This window comes from Artemia sp. Qi Xiang Cuo, chromosome 6 (genome assembly GCF_049724085.1).
Source record: "Artemia sp. Qi Xiang Cuo chromosome 6, ASM4972408v1, whole genome shotgun sequence".
Classification (NCBI taxonomy): domain Eukaryota; kingdom Metazoa; phylum Arthropoda; class Branchiopoda; order Anostraca; family Artemiidae; genus Artemia; species Artemia sp. Qi Xiang Cuo.
The window spans coordinates 15831785-15857362 of NC_142799.1; the positions used below are offsets into that span (position 1 = coordinate 15831785).

General features: G+C 35.0%; 1 protein-coding gene across 1 annotated transcript in view; it reads right to left on the minus strand.

Moving 5' to 3' along the window:
- The window catches only part of LOC148950914 (coatomer subunit gamma-2-like), a 92277-nt gene that overhangs the window by 22055 nt on the left and 44644 nt on the right, over window positions 1-25578 (minus strand). The window contains exon 4 of the mRNA XM_089090949.1: window positions 2950-3019. Within this exon, the coding sequence (XP_088947075.1) occupies window positions 2950-3019 (70 nt within the window). The remainder of the gene's footprint in view (window positions 1-2949; window positions 3020-25578) is intronic.

A 25578-nucleotide genomic window follows, 5' to 3' on the forward strand; every position in this document is an offset into this window, starting at 1 on the left:
TCTAAAAATTTTGATCGGGTGACTTTGGGAAAAAATGAGCGTGGGAGGGGGCCTAGTTGCCCTCCATTTTTTTGGTCACTTAAAAAGGACACTAGAACATTTAATTTCCGTTCCAATGAGCCCTCCCACGATATTCTAGGACCACTGGGTCGATACGATCACCCCTGAAAAAAAAAAAAAAAAAAAAAAAAAAAAAAAAAAAAAAAAACAAACACGCATCCGTTATCTTTCTTCGGGCCAAAAATGGAAAATTCCACATTTTTTTTAGATAGGAGCTTGAAACCTCTACAGTAGGGTTCTCTGATACGCTGAATATGATGGTGTGATTTTCATTAAGGTTCTATAACTTATGAGGGGTCTTTCCTCCTTTTTTCGAAAATCAGCCAAATTTTCTCAGGCGCGTAACTTTTGATGGGTACGTTTAAACTTGATGAAAGTTATATATTTGAAATCAGAATTAAAATCTGATTCTTTTCATGTATCTATTGTTATCAAACTTTCGTTTTTTAGAGTTTCAGTTACCATTGAGCCGGGTCGCTCCTTACAGTTCGTTACCACAAACTGTTTGATTAAATAAAAAAAAAAAAAATTTTTTTTTAACTGAAAATAAGGAGCGAAATTAAAACTTACAACGAACAGAAATTATTCCGTATATGAAAGGGGCTGTTCCCTCCTCAACACCTCGCTCTTTACGCTTAAGTTTTTTATTGTTTTAAAAATAAAGTTGTGTGACAGAGTCAAACTTTAGCGTAAAGAGCGAGGCGTTGAGGAATAGAAAGCCACTTTCATATACGGAATAATCTCTGTTCGTTTTAAGTTGTAATGTCGCTCCCTACTTTCAGTTAAAAAATTAGTTTTTTAAATTTAATTTCTGAACGTTTTTGAATTAATGCAGCTTTCATTTTGGCTCACTGTACATGAATAGTTAAAACAAAATTTGTAGGCTATATTAATTTTACTTTTTTTGGCTAAATGGCTTTCTCGAAATTTTGTTCTGACTTAACTTACAAATTAACTTACGTAACGAACTTCTATACTCGTGTGTTTTTACTACATAAAAACATTTGCCCCCTAGTCAATATCTCGCTCTTTACACTAAAGTTCGAATTTTGTTCGGATCACAGACCCCTGAATCCCAAAGGCCGGTTAATTAGAATGGATAGCTCTTTTGAAAGTACTAAAGAAAACTTTGGCGTAAAGGGCGAGGTATTGACTAGGGGGCGAACCCCCTCATATACCCAATAATTTCTGTTCGTTTTAAGTTTTAATGTTGCTCCTTATTTTCAGTTGAAAAAACTTACTCGTCTGTTTAATTTCTGATCGTTTTTTAAATAATGCTGGGAAATCTGGCGCCCCCTTCATAGAAATGTCCCTTCCCCCAAGGAAACATCCTCCATGGAAATATCCTCCCCCGCAACCCGGTCCTCCGACCCCTCCCCCCACAAGAAAAAAAATCCCTCCATAAACGTCTGTATACTTCCCATTAACAAATATTATATGTATCCAATGGGCAAAGTTCATAACTTGCAGTCCTTCCCCTGGGAACTGTGGGGGATAAAGTCATCCTCAAAGACATATTTATTAGATTTTTTTGACTATGCTGAACAAAATGGCTATCTTAAAATTTTGATTGGGTGGCAAAATTTTGATTGGGTGAAAAAAACGAGCGTGAGAGGGGGCCAAAATGCCCTCTAATTCTTTTGGTGACTCAAATAGGACACTATAACTCAATACAATCACCCTGAAAAATAAAAAATTCCACATTTTTGCAGATAGGAGCTTGGAACTTCTATAGTAGGGTTCTCTGATACGCTGAATCTGATGGTGTGATTCTCATTAAAGTTCTATGAATTTTAAGGGTTGTTTCCCCCTTTTTTGAAAATAAGGCTAAGTTTTCTCAGGCGCGTAACTTTGGATGGGTGAGACTAAACTTGATGAAATTTATATATTTGAAATCAGCATAAAAATCTAATTCTATTGACGTATCTATTGGTATCAAAATTCACGTTTTTAGAGTTTCAACTACTATTGAGCCGGGTCGCTTCTTACTCACAGTTCGTTACCACGAACTGTTTGACAAGTACCTAATGTAAAATATATATAGCCTATATACATATTTGTTTGACTGGTTCTATGAAGTATTCGGCTTAAAGAGGACATGGCTCGATCGGTACCACCCCAAATGACATCCCTGCTTATGATGTATTTCCTAGGAGGAGGGCCCTTGGGTTAATCCTGGAAGAATTCCCTTGTCCCTCAATATGTTATACAGGGAGAAAGATACTAAACGGTAAAAATAAATTAGCCAGAACTTAATAACGCTACAGTACGAGTGAATGTCAAACGATTTTTCATTTTCTTTTTTGAAAATGAAACTGTTGACTATTGTTGACTATTGTAACTGATCATCACTTTGCATGATACCCAAGAGACAAGAATTTTTGTCCATGAGGATCACGTTACAAGAAAAAATGTGATATACACGTATTTTTTTCATAAACAGATAAAACGCTATTTTCATTACACCCTTTTCTAAATGAGGAGAACATATTGTCATTGTAATGTTCATAAGGGGGGGGGGGGGGCTTGCTCTCTACTATATGGTCTATATCTATGAGCGCATCTCCTGTTCTGCCATACTGCACCCAACATGGCAAATGTCACAACACACATGGCATGCTGCCATTATGCGAGGCGCGCATCATCTATTCTACGCTATTTTTGGAGGTGAGCAGCCCCCCGGTCAAAATTTAGTAGCTGATATTGACAACACCCGTAAATGAATACAATAAAAGTTCTAGTACCATACCGACTGTAAAACGAGGGATTAGTACTTAAAAAAGTGAATTAAATAGAGTGGACTGAAAGAGACGGGGCACTACGAACCCTTAGCATATTCAAATGAGAGCATATTCCTACAAGAACAATGAAAAGGAATAGCTGTCTTACCAGGTTTGTATACATATGAATGAGATTTTACCATTGACTTCTTGTAACAGAGAAAAACAGAAGACCCCGTCTAAAAAAAGAAAGTCAAGTTAAAAATACATTGACACTTCTGGGCAGATGATTTTGAATTAGGGAAACCGACTCAGAAGTTGGGGTGTAACTTTTTAGTTGCCAAAATTCACAGGTATATTGTAGATCTTTAAGGAAGGGGCTACCAGAAGGTTTTTAAAGCCTAGAGGATTTCATGCTTTAACAAAATACCTTTTTATCACCAATTACATTTTTCTTGCTGTCTTACGCGTCTGCCACAGCCGAAGTATGAGCGAAATGAGGTTAAAAATGTTAGGTAATGTCTATACATACAACCAACCGTAGGAAATTTAGATGTGGTGTAATCCCATTTCGCCTGTTCTTACATCCCAAACCATGGTTCGAGTTAAAATCTTAGATGTAAATGATAACAAATTTAGCCTGTCATCCAATTATCAAGTGGTAACAAAAACGATAAGATATACCGATAGGATCGATAGTGATTGGAGAGGAACTGATCCAGATTTAGGCATAGGCGGCAACATTAAGTATTCCATAGAACCATCTTACTCCTCAGAGATTCTTAAGAATCGGAGAATCTTGAGAATCAGAAAATCAACGAATTAATTAAACTTAAATTTTTCTCGCGAATTACGTAACTATGGGCTGGCCTAACTTTTATATTTACTCTAATGGCAGCTAAAATTTATTTCTTTTTTTTTACTACCCATCATTGAGGACGGATGAACTTTTTCAACTTTCAAAGTTAAGAATTTTTATAGTTAAGAAATTAGAAGCCGTATTCAAAAATTTGAAATTTCAATAAAAACCAATTTTCAGTTGGTTTTCATTGACGAATATGAATAATTAATTAAGCGATTAATTAAGCGATATATATATATATATATATACATATATATATACATATATATATATATATATATATATATATATATATATATATATATATATATATATATATATATATATATATATATATATATATATATATATATATATATATATATATATATATATATATATATATATATATATATATATATATATATATATATATATATATATATATATATATATATATATATATATATATATATATATATATATATATATATATATATATATATATATATATATATATATATATATATATATATATATATATATATATATATATATATATATATATATATATATATATATATATATATATATATATATATATATATATATATATATATATATATATATGTGCGGTGCTATTCAATTTGACTCAAAACGGATCAGAAAGAATTAGAGAGTAGTGTTCCAAAACTTTTAGCATGTATTAAACGTCCTTCTTAAATTTATAGCAACATCTTAAAATCATAGAAAGTTATGTAGTATGGCAATATACCACCTTAAATTGACAGACAAAACAGTCATATCAGAATTATACTAATTGCCCCCCCACCCAATTCTAAATATTTTGACAGCTCAAACTAACCGGTGCCTTAAATAAATAAAATTCATCAGTATCTAATGATTCAAAGTTCTCATTCCCAAGGATTTGGTTGATGCATACCCAGTTGAAATACCGAGGATATCAGTAAGGAGCCATCAGTAGTTTCAAAGCGAACAACAGGGGCGAACAAGATCATACGCATTTTTCTAAGTCAATCAGAGGGCTAAAAATATTGGGCTAAGTGACGTCACAGCAACAAGCTCATTGAATACTGCCGGGTGTTACATCAGAGCAGATTTCTGGGAATTTTAGCATAGACCTATGCAAAAGCAAGCGCAACTAATATAAGGAAGGATTGTCATTAAATTTGATATTAGTGTGAGAATAGAATTCAAGGAGTGAGAACAGTTTGACTATACTCGTTTATTTATTTGTTCAGACATAAATTTGCAATAATGAGTGGAATGTTTAAACTATTAGAAGTTGATAGTGTAGCTGGTAGCAGCAGCATTGATATAACAGCACCAAACATTGCGGTAAAAATCACGAGAGGATCTCGACTTTGTCTCAAGTGGGAAGAAGTATACGCAAGATACGTGATATCTGAGTAAGTTTAAACTGGAGGACAAATTATGCTTCACTGCGAAAGTCGATATAGTACATATACATAGACTTCAAAGAACTTTAAATGCAATAGTGAAGTATATTGAGGACAATAAGTTCTATCGGTAATTGTATATGTGTAATATTTTATTGTTGTAATTATGCTCACACACAAAATAAAGTTGTTTCGAAATCTATTCTTGAAGTAGAACGAAGCGTGGTTAGTCTAGAGTCAGCAGTGAGTGTTAGGATTGAAAAATGTTTGATTCTAGGTGACGATTTTCTCGAGTTATCTGTTCAACGGAAGATATTTTCTCAAAGAACACTTGACAATATAATGTGGAATGATTCTCCACCGTTGGACTATTGTATGAAGCTTTTACGACGTGACTCAAATGCTTTTACACAATTTATTGACATATTAATTGAAACAAAACAGAATAATATCGTGGGTATACTTTTGAAAACCTCACACACAATTAAAATCTTTGGAAATCGAAAATGTTCCATTTCTTTTTGTTATATTCTTTTTAAGTAGGTTATCGAATATTCTTGAAGTAGAACGAATCATGGTTACATAAGACTTCGTGGTTGTGTTCTGTATAATACACATGTAGCAAATAAAATATTGTTTAGCATTGGAGTGTGCTAAAAAGTTGAAAGTAATAGAGCCGCAGGCGCCAAGAAAAGATCACGTGTGGGTACATTTTTACATCTTGTCCAGAATTGATTGCATTATTAGCAGTATCTAATAATGATAAAAAGTTATATCCTTTTCATAGGGGTGAAACAAAGCTCATTAATATTCATATTTTTAATTTTATTGTATGAAGGGGATAAAAGAGTTAAAAGTGTGTACCAGTTAAGGTAAGTTTGAGAGGAAGATAAGTCTTAGTTAACTTGACATAAATGTTATTGGGGGGGGATGATTCAAGGGCTCAGTGGGTAAATTTTTGCATCTCGTCCAGAATTGATTGCATTAATAGCAGTATCTAATAATGATAAAAAGCTATATCATTTTCATAGGGGTGAAAGAAAGCTCAATAATATTCATATTTTAATTGGATTGTGTGAAGGGGATAAAAGAGTTTAAAGTGCATATCAGTTGAGGTAAGTCTGAGAGGAGGGTAAGTCTTTGGTAACTCGACATAAATGTTGGAATAACATCACTGATATCAATCTATTGAAACAGTTAGCGATGTCAAGAAGATTTTGTGACTTAAATTGGCTTTACTTCTTTGGCGACTTATGAAAACTTTAATTTTTTTTGGGGGGGGGGGATGGGAGGATGATTCAAGGGCTCCGTGGGTACATTCTTATGCCCTTTTTTTTCAAAATTACCTAGTGAAAATATTAAACAAGTAGGTTACTCATGAAAATTTCAATATTTTTAAGGAGGGGAGGGGGGGTTGATCCAAGGGCTCATTGGGTACATTTTTGCATCTCGTCCAAAATTGATTGCATTATTAGCGGTATCTAATAAAGATAAGAAGTTATATCATTTTCATAGGGTGAAACAAAGCTCAATAATATTTATATTTTTAATTGGATTGTATGAAGGGATAAAACAGTTAAAAGTGCGTACCAGTTAAGGTAAGTCTAAGAGGATGATAAGTCTTAGGTATTGGGTACATTTTGTATCTCGTCCAGAATTGATTGCATTATTAGCGGTAACTAATAATGATAAAAAGTTACGTTATTTTCATAGGGATGAAACAAAGCTCAATAATATTCATATTTTTAATTGGATTTTATGAAGGGGATAAAAGAGTTAAAAGTGCATACCAGTTAAGATAAGTCTGAGAGGATGATGAGTCTTTGGCAACTGCCATAAATGTTAGAATAACATCACTGGTATCAATCTATGGAAATGTGTGTTTTGGAACTTACTCGTTTGAAACGTACGAGACAGAATGTTTTTATACTGTTATGTCATGGTTTATCTGGTGAGTGTTAAGTCAGTTGATGTTTCAAAATGTGTGTTGGTCCCAGTTTTGTCAGATAAATATCCCTCCCAGATTCATTTCTTTCGGCCCCTTAATTATTTTCCTTCCTTAAGTAATAAATATTAATTTTCCTATTATTTTTTGACGCCATTTTGGGTCCTCTTAACTGCGTACGTGTTTAATAGACCACGAGGGAAAAATTGCGCAGTTAGGGAGATTGGCCAGTAGATTAGTAAGTCCAAGGATTTGCTGGAAAGATTCGTTTACCACCCTCGTAACCCCTCTCGCAGCAGGCGGTTAGCGGGCTGGGAGAATTTGTCCTTTTTCAGTCAGTTCATTTTATACCGCGTGACTGTAAATGCAGTAAGAATTTCCTATGTATTCTTTTTAACTTTTCAGCTTAGATGGAATCTAAAAAAGTTAGCTAGAAATCTTATCAGTAAACTTTGGCTTTAAATGTGGCCATCACCCATCCGATCACGTTAGTATACGGAACCGTTGGAGTAACCGCAGAAATCCCACTAATTTGGGGCCAAAGAGGGATCTTCCTCCTTACGTAAGGGACATAGTAACTCTTTGCGTCATTTTTGCCTTGAAAAGTTTTGACCCCGCATAATACACCTCCACTAAGTGGTGGCACCGAGTTAAGGTCCTATCAGTAAATCTGATAATTAAAGAAGTCCGCACTTTCGAAGAGACGAAAAAATTGGCCTAGAAATTAGCCTATAGTGGGTACATATATAAAAATTGTAAAGAGAAAGTTTTTACCTGAGCTGTGCCTAGTCGGATAATAATAGATAATAAAATTTAATAATCAATAAATCACGCGAATAATTAACTTCTGAGACAAGGGAGGCTGCGCCACCCAAAAATAATCGACAAATTATAAGAAAATAATTTTTCACGAAAGAATAAAAAGAAACATTGATAAAAGGATTTTCATTTGAACAAAAGACGTTAGACAACCCTGAAAATAATGGCGGACAAACGAAGAATGCTGGCAAGATCTACCACGGTAATACAAAAATCGGATTCAGACACACAATTATATGCGACTCCCGCTGGAAATACCCTAAGAAAAACCCCATCAGATAGAACCATATATCACTCAACAGGTGAAATAGACATTTCCGGGACATGTGAAGAGGAAATCTTCAAACCAAAATCAGTAATAGAGAGATCCCCGGTACGAACCAGAGAAGAAGAGAAAAGTCTAAAACAAGTGCAGAAAGAATTACTCGCAGATAGAGAAATCCGAACAAAAAAAACAGTGGCGATAATACATGAAGAAAAATTATTACAAGAAAGAACGGGTATAACAAAACAAACACACCCTTCAAAGAAGGTACAGATAATAGGGGAGTTGCGGGGAGAAGAAAACATTATACAACGAGTAGACTCAGAAAACGAGTTAAAGGAATATAATAACAGTGAGATTCAGAGTAGGCCAAGTAGCAGGAGTAGTAGAAGCTCAATTTCTAGTAGGAGCTCGCGAAGGAGTACTCAAGTAGATACAACGCAACAAATATTAAATTTCAAGAGAGACAGAGAGATAGCCAGAGAAAAAAAGGAAGAGGCTGATAGGATAGCCAGAGAAAAAAGGAAGAGGCTGATAGGATAGCCTGAGAAAAAAAGGAAGAGGCTGATAGGATAGCCAGAGAAAAAAAGGAAGAGGCTGATAGGATAGCCAGAGAAAAAAAGGAGGAGGCAGACAGAGAAGAAAGAAAATACATAATGGAAATGATTGCAGGGAGAAATTAACAAGAGCCTCAGAAATCGTCTACAATAGAGATAATGCAAGCAGTAAACCTTCAACCAATGAAAGAAAATGAAGATGTACATTTATACATATATAATTTTGAAAAAACGTCGGAATTAAGCGGATTACTGAGAGAAAAGTGGGTGATAAGAATACAACCCCTCCTCAACTATTAAGCACAAAGTGCACAGAAATCATTACCAATAGAATACTCAAAACATTTTGAAAGACCTAAAAAGGCTATTTTAGAAAAATTTCAACCCCCCCAACCACTTTCAAACAAGATTTAGAAGCGAAAGATAACGAGACAACGACACTTATAAAGAACACGGGTACAAATTGTAAGATATGTGTTTAAAATGGCTAGAGATAGAAAACTATACAATATTAGAAGACCCGGAAGAAATAAAAGATAAGATAACGGGAATAGTGAATAAAACAACGACGAAACAGTTCTTAGAAAATACCCATCCAAATATGAGGATGTACTTAAAAGAGAAAAACCCACAGACAATTGAAGAAATGTCCGAATTAGCAGACAGGCACACTGAAATTAGAAGGGAGGCATTCCCACAAAAACTAAGGTTAGGAGGAAATGGTAGATAAGAATACCCGTACACAGGGAATAAAAAGAATGCTATCCAAATATGTCAAACACATTGAGAATTAACATGCTACCGTTGTCATTTGGGTTGACACTATAGCACCCATTACACAAATAACGATGGTAGAAAATATGGCGAAAAACAGAAACAGTATGACGTTACATGTTATAACTATACTAAACGAGGACATTATGTCTCAGACTGCCGAAGCGCGAAAAAGAATTACGACAATAATTACAGAACAAGGGACGATGGAGCAAACGGAAGACAGGACAATCCGAGAAACGATCGATCCCGAGAGAATTGGAAAAAGTCTCAAACATATAAAAGAACCACATGGGTTAAAAGCCATGAGAATATGAAAACTTGCGCATTTGCAGAATCACAAAAAATATGTGGCGAACTAAATGGTAAATCGGTAGAAATAGCTATTAATTCCTGCAGCGACCAAACCTATGTACGGGAAGACTTAATAAAGAAAACTGACATAAATTACGAAAATAAAGTGGCATCACTATGCTACTATGGAGCAGAACATAAATGTCCGACAGCTCAGGTCATAATAGAATTAGCCAATAAAAAGGGAAATACGGTTAAAAAAGAATTAAAAGTAGGGGTTGTACCTACTCTTGCAGTAGACGTTTTATCAGGGGGAGATTTCGGAAATATCGAAAACTTCCTTGCACTAAAAGCCACCTCCACGATAAAAAGAGTAAATGCGGTGACACGGAGTCAAGAAAAAAATAAGAGGGAGGCTGTGCCCCCCACTAATGAAAATGATGACCAGAATATACAAAACCCATTTCAGTTTAACGACGAGATATTCATAAAAAATACAGAACCAAGAAAACCTAAAAGCAGAAGAAGGGCGGATAAAAAGGAATATAACCAAAAACAAAAGAAATTATTGACCGTAGAAAAAGAACCAGAAAAGACCGAAGAGGAACGAACTGAAAAACTCGTAGTAATTTCAGAAAAAGTATCAAAACTACAAAACCCTGATAAATACTATAGGAAAATAAAAGAAGCGCTTAAGAATAAAAAAAATCAGCAATCTAATCAGTTTTTCACCAATAAACATTTACTTTACAAAATAATGAATACTAGGGAAAACGCTAGAAAGCTACAACTTTTGGTACCACATGAATTAAGGAAAGCGGTAATAAAATTGGCTCACTCAAGCCTAACTTGGGGACACATGGGATCCCAAATAGCAAGAGATAGAGTCTTGCAGCGTTTTTGGTGGAAATGATTAAACAAGGATATTATCACCTTTTGTAAAAGATGCAAAGACTGTCAATTAGTCGCATACAAAAAAACAAATGAAAAAGTTCCAATGAAAAAAATGCCCATTTTTGGCAAACCGTTTGAGAAAACTTCAATGGACATTGTAGGTCCACTTCCGAAGTCTAGCGCGGGAAACAGATTCATTTTAGTTATTAATGATCTGGCTACGAGATACCCAGAAGCTATCCCAATGCGAACAGTAAAATCACCAAAAATCCCAGAAGAATTAGCGAAATATGTCTCGCGTCACGGAATCCTGAAGGAAATTTTAACAGATAGTGGAACCAATTTTATATCGACATACATCCGAAAATAAAACGAAATTCTCGTATTAAACAAGTATTAACTACGCCATTCCATCCTCAGACAAATGGAGTAACAGAAAGATTTAATGGAGCACTAATTAGTATATTGAGAGGTTTTGTAAGAGAAGACGTAAACCAATGGGACAAAATGCGTCATGATGCCCTTTTTGCATACACATATAACCCACCCACATCTATCGTACTTTTGAAATTTTTAGTACTCGATGTGACAAACAATAGGGGGGTGTTATAATAATCATATGTATACGGTGCGACGGATGAGACCTTAGAAGACTAAGTGATAAAACATTAGCTCTGACTCCGAGAGTCCCTCTCTAAATACAATGAAAGTGAACAAAAAGCACAGGTGACCTCTGAACACAAAACGAAAACATGGTACGATAAATCCGCCCACATGCGCGAATTAAAGGAAGGGGAGGAAGTACTCATTTTATTACCAGACGGAAATAATAAATTGGCAGTGATATTTAAGTGAAATATTTATGTAAAAAATAAAAGGATGTCTTTGAATTATACGCGAGACTTATCTTGATTGAGAAAAAAGGAAGAAGTTTACCATTGAATTTACTGATGAAATTTAACAAGTACAATGACAAGGAAAGACTAAAGTATCTACAAAAGCGCTGTCTCATAATTTCGACCTCAGACCATGACGAGGAAAGTGCCCCGTTAGATAAAATTGACACGGCAGAAATACATATAAACTCCATAGTAAGGGCTTCGGCAGAAACATATCTGAGCCATGCTCAGAAATTCCAATTAAACACGATATTCTCGTTATTTTAAGACGTATTAACGGACCGAATCTGAAAAACAGAAAATTTATTAAATAAAATACTATTAAAGGAAAAGAAACCAATAATACAATACCCATACCGAATGCCGGAAGCAAAAAGAAAAGAAATGAAAAAAGAAATTGACCGAATGCTCGAGTTAGGGGTAATCGAACCATCAAATTCAGAATTTGCAGCACCAGTCGTATTAGTCCCGAAGAAAGATGGCTCCATTAGATTTTGCGCAGACTGCAGAAAACTGAATAGCATTTTCGAATCAGACGCTTACCCAATACCAAGAATGGATGAAATTCTAGAGTCAGTTGGCTCCGCAAAATTTATATCAATTTTAGACTTGAGAAGGGGATATTGGCAAGTAAAAATGGACCCAAATGATTCAGCCAAACTGCCTTTATTACTCCATTTGGGTTGTACCAATTTAGGTACATGCAATTCGGACTAAAAGGGGCACCAGCAACATTCCAAAGGCTAGTAGATTATATTTTAAATTCCTTACCATATACAAGAGCCTGCTTGGATGATATTATACTATTTTCGAACTCGTTCAATGAACATCAATTCATATGGAACAAGTATTAACTAGGCTGAGGAGAGCTAGACTAAGTTTGAATGTCGAAAAATGTAAATTAGTACAGAAACAGACAGACTACTTAGGACACAAAATAGAAAACAGTGTAATAGCCCCATTAAGGGAAAAAACAGAAGAAATTAGAAACGCAGCAGTTCCGACCACAAAGAAAAAAGTTCGGTCATTTTTGGGGTTGGCAGGATATTATCAAAAATTCCTACCAAATTTTGCAACGATTACTACACCTTTGACAGATTTAACAAGGAAGGGGGCCGTAGACCCTGTTAAGTGGTCAAAAATTGAAGAAAAAGCATTTGATACACTGAAAGATGCTCTTTGTGACGAGAAAATACTGAGAAATCCAGAATTTTCCTTACCATTTGTGCTACAGATTACTGATTAGGGGCAGTTCTATTCCAAGATTTTGAAGATGCGGAACATCCAATCACATTTATATCCAGGAAATTATCGAAAGCAGAATAAAATTATAGCACAATTGAAAAAGAATGCCTAGCGATAATTTATATGGTAAAAGAACTGGACTATTATGTATATTGACGTAAATTTACAATAGTGACAGACCACAATGCCTTGAAATGGCTATATATAATACCCCAAAATAACCAACAATCATTAGTCTGGGCCCTGCGATCACACGAATAAAATTTTAAAATACAGTCCTGACCAAGGATCGATAATGGGAAAGCTAACGGCATGTCGTGATTAGAATCACGGGGTCTATCAGCAATAGGGAGAAAAATAAAATGTTGGATGGGCTGTGCCTTGAAAACATAGATAATAAGAGGGAAAAAGAGGTCAAAGACCCATGGGGAATAAAAGAAGATGGTTTCAAAAGAGAGATGAATGAACTACAACGGGTTGGGGGAAAGTTGGGAGATATTGAAGGTCGAGTCGGACTGGAAAAATTTGGAAACGAATCTGAAATTAGTATTATCAATTCAAAAGATATGTCGATCCTTTATGAGGGGGAGGAATCCCTTGGGGAAGATCCCCTACGGGAAGTTGCAAAATAGTCCTTTTCCTAAATGCACAACTGGCGGACAAGTTGTGATCCCTTTACCGAGATCTTGTCTTTCTGATCTGGAGTCCATGGGGGATACTCTCTCCCAGTCACTTCATACTTCACCCAAACCGTTGTCCAGCAACCCTATTCATAGCTGTTATTCTTCATGGGAATCGACAATTATTTCCGGCAAATTGTATTCAGTGGGAGATGTATCCAAATTTCATTTTCAATTAGCATCAACGTATATTCTTCAGTTAATTATCCCAGGGGAGGGAAACCAGAAAAAATCGATTCATGGTTAGCTCAGATTTTTACTTCATTTTCCTGAACCCTTATCGTTTTCACAGGCCTGTGTATTTTCGGCCTTAGACTATTTGAAATTATGCCAAAGGGCAATTTACTTTTTTATCGAGATTTGGGGTTATTTCCACATATGGAAATTAAGAGGCTAGTGCAGCCAATTTTTCCCGATGGCTGGCATCATCACATGTGCCAGAAGTTGATTCTCTGCTCCTCTCAAATGTAAATTCGTGAGAGCAAGAAAATTGTTGTTTTTGATTGTGCTGTGCACAATGAATTTCTAGAGTCCCGAGGAAGACATCCTACAATTGTTTCCAACAGAGGAGGAAGAGAAGCTGCTGAAAGATGAGGAAAACTTCATAGTACCCCACACTACTCGGAAGGGCAGAAACCCTCGCACGGCAGGAGCTCTCAGGAAGAAATGAACCTGGAAGACCTGGAAGACCTGAGGAAGATAAAAAGTAAGTTTAGTGTTTATTTTAATTTGATATTGTGTTTGAATTTCCAGCCAATCCAACGGGGATGTGGGCAATTTATCTTAGGAGGGAGGTGTTGGAACCCTTGGTCCAAGTTTTGTCAGATAAATGTCCCTCCCAGATTCATTTCTTTCGGCCCCTTAATTATTTTCCTTCCTTAAGTAATAAATATTAATTTTCCTATTATTTTTTGACGCCATTTTGGGTCCTCTTAACTGCGTAGGTGTTTAATAGACCACGAGGGAAAAATTGCGTAGTTAGGGAGATTAGGGTGTGTTTTGGAAGTTTCTTTCTTGAAACGTACGAGTCAGAATGTTTTTATACTGTCGTGTCGGGGTTTATCTTGTGAGTGTTAAGTCAGTTGATGTTTCAAAGTGTATTTTGGAAGTTTTTCGTTTGAAACGTACGAGTCAGAACGTTTTTATACTGTTGTGTTGTTGTTTTATCTTGTCAGTGTTACCTTAGTTGGTCTTTCAAAGAGTATTTTGGAAGTTTCACCCTTGAAACGTATGAGTCAGAATGTTTTTATAATGTTGTTTCATGGTTTATCGTGTCAGTGATACCTCAGTTGATGATTCAAAGTGTATTTTGGAAATTTCTCGTTTGAAACGTATGGGTGAGAATGTTTTTGTACTGTTGTGTCGTGGTTTATCTTGTCAGTGTTAACTCAGTTGATGTTTCATTTGTATTTTGGAAGTTTCTCGTTTGAAACGTACTACTCAGAATATTTTTATACTGTTGTGTCGAGGTTTATCGTGTCACTTTTACCTCAGTTGATGATTCGAAGTGCATTTTGGAAGTTTCTTGTTTGAAACGTATCACTCAAAATGTTTTTCTAATGTTGTGTTGGGGTTTGTCTTGTCACTGTTACCATAGGTGATGTTTCAAAGTGCATTTTGGAAGTTTCTAGTTTGAAACGTATGACTCAGAATTTTTTATATTGTTTTGTCGTGGTTTATCGTGTCAGTGTTACCTCAGTTGATGATTCAAAGAGCATTTTGGAAGTTTTTTGTTTGAAACGTATCCCTCAAGATGTTTTTCTAGTGTAGTGTTGGGGTTTGTCTTGTCACTGTTACCTCAGGTGATGTTTTGAAGTACATTTTGGAAGTTTCTAGTTTGAAATGTATGACTCAGAATTTTCTTTATACTGTTTTGCCGTGGTTTACCTTGTCAGTGTTACCTCAGTTGCCTGGAAATTAATGACAATATGTTATCACATTAATATAACTGTTTCAGGGTGAACTGTGATGGTTATGTGTAAATGAGAGAATCAAATGAGGTAACACTGTCACGATAAACCACGACAAAACAGTATAAAAAATTATTTTATCATTTCAATAAATGTTCCTTTCTTAATATTCCTCCTAAAACCATTTTTTCAACTTGGAGTACAAATATTTTTCCCCTCCCAGCATTACTTTTCGACATTAAGTGTATCGCAACACAAAGCAATATTATTCAAAGGCTTTATTTTATCAATTCAGAACAAGTTCTTTTCTTAATTTTCCCCCTAAAACTATTTATCAACTTGGAGTGCACATCTTTTTCCCCTCCCAACACTACTTTGGGAAAATGCTGATAGTTCGAAGAAAAAATTTGTTAGTGTTAAGGAAATCTTGCTACTTCTGGCAGAAAACTTGTTATCATAACGAAAATATGTTTACTTCTACGAAAAATTTCATATCTATGACAGACAACTTGTGGCTTCTTACAGATAACGTATTATCACTTAAGAAATATCTGCTACTTCTAAGAAACAATTTGGTATTTTTGGCAGAAAATTTGTTACTTCTAGGAGTTTGCTACTTACTTACAATTTTTTTCATTAATTCATGAATTAAATTTCTATATTGTATATTCAAGAGGTGAATTCAAAGAGTATGTTACTTACTTACATGTTTTGCATAATTCTTTGAATGAAATTTCCATATTGTGTAACCTAGAGACGAACTAAAGAAATAGTTTGTTACTTACAATTTTTTTCATAATTTTATAAATGAAATTTCCGTATTGTGCATCCAAGAGGCGAATTCAAGAAGGAGTATGTTACTTACTTAAAATTGTTTCATAATTTCTTGAATGAATAGAACTATTCTAAAGAATAAAGACGGGTTAAGCTTAAAGATATTTATTGCTTAAGCGTATTGAAAAAAATATTTTTTGAAAAAAACATATATTTACATAAAAATGACTTACAATTTTTTTCATAATTTCTTGATTTCATAGAACTATTCTAAAGAATAAAGACAGTTAAGCTTAAAGATATTTGTTGCGTAAACTTATTATTTTTTTTTGAAAAAACACATATTTACATAAAAATAATACTTAAAGTACAGTGTTAAACATCTACAAACGAGGATCCAAAGATAAAGAATACTTTTTACCGTGTCTTATGCACTTATCGCGTCTTATCGTGTCTTATGCACCATCAGGTATGTCCCTAGGTAACCACTGCTCGTAGATATGTTACCCTTTACGTATAATGCTTCGACCCCAAAATGCATCTCCAACTTTTTAATAGATATTCTAAGCGTTTGAGGTGCTAAAGTACTCTAAAACTAATGGAAATATAACAAAGTAATGTATAGTATATTCTTAATGAAGTAATGATATGTATAATATTAATATGCAAATATATTTCATACATTATTATACATTATTAACATTGTTGAACAACTTTAGACATTCTGAATCTGCATCACAAAATACTTTATCGTGTTCTCTCTTGATAGTGCCCTCTGTAGAGATATCCATCTTGTCTTTGTCTCTTATTGAGATCTTTCTTTTCTGCTATATCGAACCTCCTTTTGTGAGAGCTTACAGAAAATTTACGCTTGAACAATTATTCGACTTTATTTCTGCCAATCTTTGATTTAATGTAGCAGCTTTTTAATTTTACTTAAAAAATACAATTTGCGGAAAAAAGTTTATTTTTCTTCGAACTATCAACATTTTCCCAAAATAACGTTGGGAGGGGAAAAGATGTGTACTCCAATTTGAAATAATGGATTTAGGAGGAAGATTTAGAAAAGAACTTGTTGCATTTATAAAATAAAGCATTTGAATAATATTGGTTTACGTTGTGATATACACAAAGTCGAAAAGCAGTATTAGGAGGGGAAAAAATGTTTCTTCCAAGTTGAAAAATGGATTTAGGACGAATATTAAGAAAAGAACAAGTATTGAATTCTTAAAATAATGCCATTGACTAATATTGGTTTGTGTTGGGATATACATAACGTCGAGAGTAATGTTGGAAGGGGATATGAATCAATCATACGCTATACTTCCTCAGGAAGGGGATATGAATCAATCATACGCTATACTTCCTCAAAGACCCGAAGCGGTTTTCCCTATGGTACTCTATGGCCGATTATGGCTGCACTATTTGAGTACTAAAGTTACAACAAACAACAACATAGCACAAACAACAACTAGAAACTTCCAAAATACACTTTGAAACATCACCTAAGGTAACAGTGACAAGACAAACCCTGACACAACATTAGAAAAATATCTTGAGTGATACGTTTGAAACACGAAACTTCCAAAATGCACTTTGAATCATCAACTGAGGTAACAATGATACGATAAACCACGACACAACAGTATAAAAACATTCTGATTCGTACGTTTCAAACGAGAAACTTCCAAAATACACATTATTATATCAACTGAGGTGACACTGACAAGATAAACCACGACAAAACAGTATAAAACATTCTGAGTCATACGTTTGAAACGAGAAACTTCCAAAATAGACTTTGAAACATCAACTGAGTTAACACTCACAAGATTAACCACGATCCAATAGTATAAAATCATTCTCACTGATACGTTTCGAACAAGAAAATTCCAAAATACACTTTGAATCATCAACTGAGGTAACACTGACACGATAAATCCCGACAAAACAGTATAAAAACATTTTGACTCATACTTTTCAAATGCAAAATTTCCAATCTACCCTTTCAAACATCAACTGTGGTAACACTGACAAGATAAAACCACGACACAACAGCATAAAAACGTTTTTCTCGTACGTTTCAAACTAAAAACTTTCAAAATACACTTTGAAACATCAACTGACTTAAGACTCACAAGATAAACCACGACACAACAGTATAAAAACATTCTGACTCGTACGTTTCATACGAAAAACTTCCAAAATGCAACTTTCCATAGATTGATACCAGTGATATTATTCTAACATTTATGGCAAGTTGCCTGTGACTCATTATCATCTCAGACTTACCTTAACAGGTATGCACTTTTAACTCTGTTATTCCTTTCATATAATCCAATTAAAAATATGAATATTATTGAGCTTTGTTTCACCCCTATGAAAGTGATACGTTTCAAACAAAAAACTTCCAAAATACACTTTGAACCAATCAACTGAGGTAACACTGACACGATAAACCACAACAAAACAATATAAAAAAAACTCTGAGTCACATGTTTCAAACTAGAAGCTTCCAAATTGCACTTTGAAACATCACCTGCAAACATGCACTTCGAAATAGTGACAAGACAAAACCCGACAAAACATTAGAAAAACATCTTGAGTGATACGTTTCAAACAAGAAACTTCCAAAATGCACTTCGAATCATAAACTGAGGTAACACTAACACGATAAACGACGACACAACAGTATAAAAATATTCTGAGTCATACATTTCAAACGAGAAACTTCCAAAATACACATTGATATATCAACTGAGTTAACACTCACAAGATAAACCAGGATACAACAGTATAAAAACATTCTCACTCATACGTTTCAAACGAGAGAGTTCCAAAATACGCTTTGAATCATCAACTGAGGTAACACTGACACGATAAACCTCACCACAACATTATAAAAACATTCTGACTCATACGTTTCAAATGCAAAACTTCCAAAATACACTTTGAAACATCAACTGAGGTGACACTGACAAGATAAAACCACGACAAAACAGTATAAAAATGTTCTGACTCATACGTTTCAAACAAGAAACTTTCAAAATACACTTTGAAACATCAACTGACTTAACACTCACAAGATAAACCATGACACGACAGTATAAAAACATTCTGACTCGTACGTTTCAAACGAGAAACTTCCAAAATACAAGTTTCCATAGATTGATACCAGTGATTTCATTCTAACATTTATGGCAAGTTGCCTAAGACTCATCATCCTCTCGGACTTACCTTAACTGCTATGCCCTTTTAACTCTTTTATCCCCTTCATACAATCCAATTAAAAATATGAATATTATTGAGTTTTATTTCACCCCTATGAAAATGATATAGCTTTTTATCATTATTAGATACCACTAATAATGCAATCAATTCTGGACGAGATGCAAAAATATACCCAATACCTAAGATTTATCATACTCTCAGACATACCTTAACTGGTACACACTTTTAAGTCTTTTATCCCCTTCATACAATCCAATTAAAAATATGAATATTAATGAGCTTTGTTTCACCCCTATGAAAAGGATATAACTTTTTATCATTATTAGATACTGCTAATAAAACAATCAATTCTGGACAAGATGTAAAAATGTACCCACACGTGATCTTTTCTTGGCGCCTGCGGCTCCATTACTTTCAACTTTTTATTATACTCCAATGCTAAACAATATTTTATTTGCTCAATGTGCATTATACAGAACACAGTCATGAAGTCTGATGTAACCACGATTCGTTCTACTTCAAGAATTTTCCATAACCTACTTTTAAAAAAAAAATCTAACTTTAAAAACATTTTCGATTTCAAAACAATTTAATTGTGTGTGAGGTTTTCAAAAGTATATCCACGATATTATTCTGTTTTTTTTCAATTAATATGTCAATAAATTGAGTAAAAGCATTTGAGTCACGTCGTAAAAGCTTCATACAATAGTCCAAAAGCGGAGAATCATTCTAGACTAACCACGATTCGTTCTTCTTCACGAATATTCGACAAAATACTTTTAAAAATCTAACAAAAAGAAAGGGGACATTTTTGATTTCGAAACAACTTTATTTTGTGTGTGAGCATATTTACAACAATAATATATTACACATATACAGTTACCGATATAATTTATTGTCCTCAATATACTTCACTATTGCATTTAAAGCACTTTGAAGTCTATGTATATGTACTATATCAACTTTCGCAGCGAAGCATAATTGGTCCTCCAATTTAAATTTGCTCAAAAATATCACGTATCTTGCATATACTTCTTCCCACTCGAGACAAAGCCGAGATCCTCTCGTGATTTCTACCGCAATGTTTGGTGCTCTTGCATCATTGCTGCTTCTACCAGCTCCACTATCAACTTCTAATAGTGTAAACATTCCACTCATTATTGGAAATGTATATCTTGCCAAATAAATAAACGATTAAAGTAAACTGTTCTCACTCCTTGAATTCTATTCTCACACTAATAACTAATAATGTGGCTGTGACGTCACTTAGCCCAGTATTTCTAGCCCTCTGATTGGCTTAAACAAAGGCGTATGATTTTTTTTTGGCCCCTGTTGTTCGCTTTGAAACTACTGATGGCTCCCTACCGATACCAAAACTAAAGCATTTTCGTTTCCAACATCCACCTTAGGTATATATATATATATATATATATATATATATATATATATATATATATATATATATATATATATATATATATATATATATATATATATATATATATACATATATATATATATATATATATATATATATATATATATATATATATATATATATATATATATATATATATATATATATATATATATATATATATATATATATATATATATATATATATATATATATATATATATATATATATATATATATATATATATATATATATATATATATATATATATATATATATATATATATATATATATATATATATATATTACTTACTTGTACTTGTGGCGGGAATCAGGCGTTTCCACCTCACCCGGCATCGATGATCTTGGAGACCTTCATGGACCATGTTGAGCGATCTTCTGCCAGCTGCTCTGCAAAAGTAAGCCACTGAGTTGACCATCTGTGTCCGAACTTTCTGAATCCCCCGATAGGTTCAAGGTCTGATTTGGCCAGGTTCCACCAGTTTTTCCTCTATCCTCCTTGGCGTCTCTTCCAGGAGCTAATAGGCTCGACTAGAAGTATTTGGCGAGGCAAGTATTCTGGCGGCTTCCGTAAAACATGGCCCAACCATTTCAAACGGCGTTCTTTAATAGTGAGCGCAACATCTCTCTGAATATTGCAAATTCGACGTAGATCCGTGCTGGAGATACGGTCACGCAGCTGTATTCTGAGAATTCTTCGCAGACAGGTATGCTCAAACACCTTCAGCGTATTCTCATGCTGTAGTTTTACCGACCATGTTTCGCACCCGTAAAGGAGAACGGTGCGGACTAGTGCCATGTAGATTCGAACTTTCGTTAGGATACTGACTTCGTGGCGATTCCATAAGGGTTTCCGAAGGGAGGCAAAGACTGTCTGCGCTTTCTGTATTCTCTGTTGGATATAAGCGTCGGAGGATCCGTCAATACATATTTGGGAGCCTAAGTATGTAAAACGGTTGACTTTTTCCAGCTAAACTTGATTGACAGTTAGTGTGAATGGTCCTGTGTCGTGGTTAATAGACATGAATTTCGTTTTCTCTGTGCTGACTTTCAAACCGATCAGGTCTGCCTAGGCCACCACTTTGTCAAGCATGTTTTGAGCTTCTACGGGTTCTGACAGGAGGCCAACATCATCCGCATAATCGAGGTCTGTCAGGGAGAGATTCTGTCCGATCTGAACTCCTGGATAGGACGACAGTGCATTTTCAAGCACCCAATCGACGCAATAATTGAACAGAGTCGGAGAGAGGATACACCCTTGTTTTACTCCGAACTCAACCAGGAATTCTTCAGTTTCTTCACCATAGACTCGAACTCGGCTCACTGACGCGTCATAGTATGCCTTCATCAGTTCAACAAACTTCAGCGGCATTCCGTCATTCTCTAGGATCTTCCAAAGTTTCTGGCGAGTGACAGAGTCGATGGCGGCAATGAAGTCCAGGAACATCAAGATCCGGGGTAGATTGTACCTTTCAAACTGCTGGATAATGAGGCGAAAAACGAAGATATTATCAGTACAGCCTCTACCTGGCCGAAAGCCGGCTTGATTTTCTCGGGTTCTTTCCTCCCTAGCCCTTTTGAAGCGGTTCAAGAGTATAATCCCGAATATTTTGACCGCAATGTCTATAAGACTTATTCCGCGGTAATTTTTGCATTCGGTTTTATCTCCTTTCTTATAGAAGGGGAGAATGTCTGATGTCTTCCAATCTTTTGGGAAAGAATTGGTCCTCCACACTTCTTCGAGAATGCCATGGAGCTGTTCAGCAGTGACCTCAGGGCATTGTTTGTACACTTCCGGGGAGAGGCTGTCTTCACCTGGGGCTTTGTGGTTCTTCAGGGTCTTGATCGCTTTTAGTATTTCGGCTCTGGTCGGTGTATCCAGCTCGACGTCGTCGGGTTCTTTAGAAACAGCAGGTGGGAAAGCATCAGGGGAGGATGATGGGGATGGGTTTAGGAGGATCTGAAAGTGATCCTTCCATCTTGCTAAAGGCTCCCCTTCTGACAACTGATGATTTTTCCTGATCTGTCTTTAACTATTTCTGAGACAGCAGCTTTCTTACCAATGGATTCTTTCAGGATCTGGTAAAGCTTGCGGGTATCATGTGAGAGTGCTGCTTTCTCTAACGACACGGCAGCATCTTCCCACATTTGGTGGTGGTCCAGATAAACAGAGCGTTTTACCTATCTTCGCAGCTCTTTTGTTTCTTCTTTAGGGCCGCTCATTTTTTGTCTTCGCTCACCGACTATTGACAGGGTCCTAGCGGTAATCCAGTGCTGTTGTTTTATTTTTGCAAGGCCAAGGATATCAAAACCATTATCTGTCAACACAGTTTTAAAGGTATACCCACTCTTATGGGGGGGTGGGGTTTCATCAGAACTGAGGGCGTCAAATAGGTAAGTCAGTTCCAAATTGAGGGCCGGCCGAACTTCTTTGTCTTGGAGCTTACCAATGTCGAATCCTGCCTTGGGTTTGTTTTTCCTCCGAGTTGCAAGACGTAGCAAAATTTTTGCAGCAACAAGCCTGTGGTCAGACCCAGACTGCGAGCCTGTTTCCGCGCCGTTGTAAGAGGGAGAGTCCTGTACGGAGCTTCTCCAGCGCTGGCGTACGAGAATGAAGTCTATTTGAGCCTTAGTGACACCGTCATTTGAATGCCAAGTTAAAAGGTGTCTAGGTTTGTGCTGAAATATGGTATTGGTGACAACAAGGTGGTTCATCAAGGCGTAGTTTAACAACCTTTGCCCATTCTTGCATCTGTGACCTTGTCCAAATTTTCACAGGACTTATCTTGTGGTTTGGTCAGAGGGACCAACTCTTGCGTTGAAGTCTCCAGCAACAATCAAGTAAACACGTGCGGCAACAGAAGAAGACAGCTGCTGTAGCTCGCCGTAGAAATCATCCTTGGTCGTATCAGCAGCGTCACGGGTGGGGGCATAGGTAGAAATTATCGGCACATTTGCGGGGTTTCCTTTTAGTCTGATTCTGGCAAGTCTACAGGAGACTGGTTCCCATTCTAGGAGAGCATTTCTGGTTCTTTGGTTCATGATGAAACCAACTCCGTGGAGTCCCGAATTATCCTCTACTCCGGAGTAGAAAAAATGGAATTGACGTAGCGTTTCAGGAGCTGTAATAACTATGGAGCCAGAACCTGAAATTCTGGTCTCGGATATGCAAAGTATGTCTATGTTGTACTTCTCCATCTCATGGAAAAGAAAAACTTGCGTGGCTTCTTGTTTGACGGATCTTACATTCCAGCATCCCACATTTATTCTAGATTTTGCCTGTTTAATGACTGTAGTGGGTTTTCCTAGATTTATGGCATGAAAAGGATTTTTCGACTTCGCCGCCATATTCAAAGTCGCGTCGCCTGCTGGGAATGCCGTAGTAGGGTTGGCTTGTTTACTTCTCGACACCCGCGCCAATACAGGGGCCACGTCGCTTGCTGGGGACGCCGTAGCCGTTACAACTTTTCTTCTAGGTCTCAGATCCATCGATGTTTCTTGGGAATAGAGTTGACCGCAAGGTTCGAAGTCTTGCGGGTCACCCGGAGCGCGTTGGCCACCAAATCTCTCGGCGGGGAGCTCAGTGGTGTTTACACCCTTCCACCGCTTTGAGGTGCGCTGACGGATTTCCTCTGCTGCCCAGGGACGGAAGATCGAGCCTCAATGCCTGTAACTACCATCACTGCCATGGAGGTATACAAGCTTAGCTTGACCTTTAATTCCTGCCTGGAATCAGCAAGGGCTTCAGGAAGGGTTATATATATATATATATATATATATATATATATATATATATATATATATATATATATATATATATATATATATATATATATATATATATATATATATATATATATATATATATATATATATATATATATATATATATATATATATATATATATATATATATATATATATATATATATATATATATATATATATATATATATATATATATATATATATATATATATATATATATATATATATATATATATATATATATATATATATATATATATATATATATATATATATATATATATATATATATATATATATATATATATATATACATATATATATATATATATATATATATAATATATATATACATAAATACATATAAATATATATATATATATATATATATATATATATATATATATATATATATATATATATATATATATATATATATATATATATATATATATATATATATATATATATATATATATATATATATATATATATATATATATATATTGCTAAAATATATTTTATTAGTTGTTGGAATATGCAGTTTCTAGGAGAATGCTATTTTTCCTTGGGAGGAGAATCGAGGAGCCTATTAAAATATTTCTAAATGCAAGGAATTTATGTTTTAAATTTTCTAATGAAATGACAGTAATAAAGTAATTCATACAAACTAGTGACATTCTATTTCCCTAGTGACATCTATTTGACACCTATTATGAACAAACATTTTTCATTAGATAATTTTTTATAATAAATTTTAAGTAAGATAACATGATCCACCTGTCCTCCTACTCAAAAATCTCTGATTTTACTTAATTAATTGTATAACTTTTCATTGTTGTAATTATAAAAAAAGATGTCTAAATTATATTTTGTTTTCAGTAGAGTTCGAATGACATAATAGACTTCTTGAAAGCTTACTGCTATGAAGGAGGAGAGGGAAGAAGGTGTTGGACAGCGAGGGTAAGACCTCCGAGGTTTTTAAGAGTAGTCTTGGACCTCTAACCAGACTGTTGATCACATACAATACGTTTCATAAAA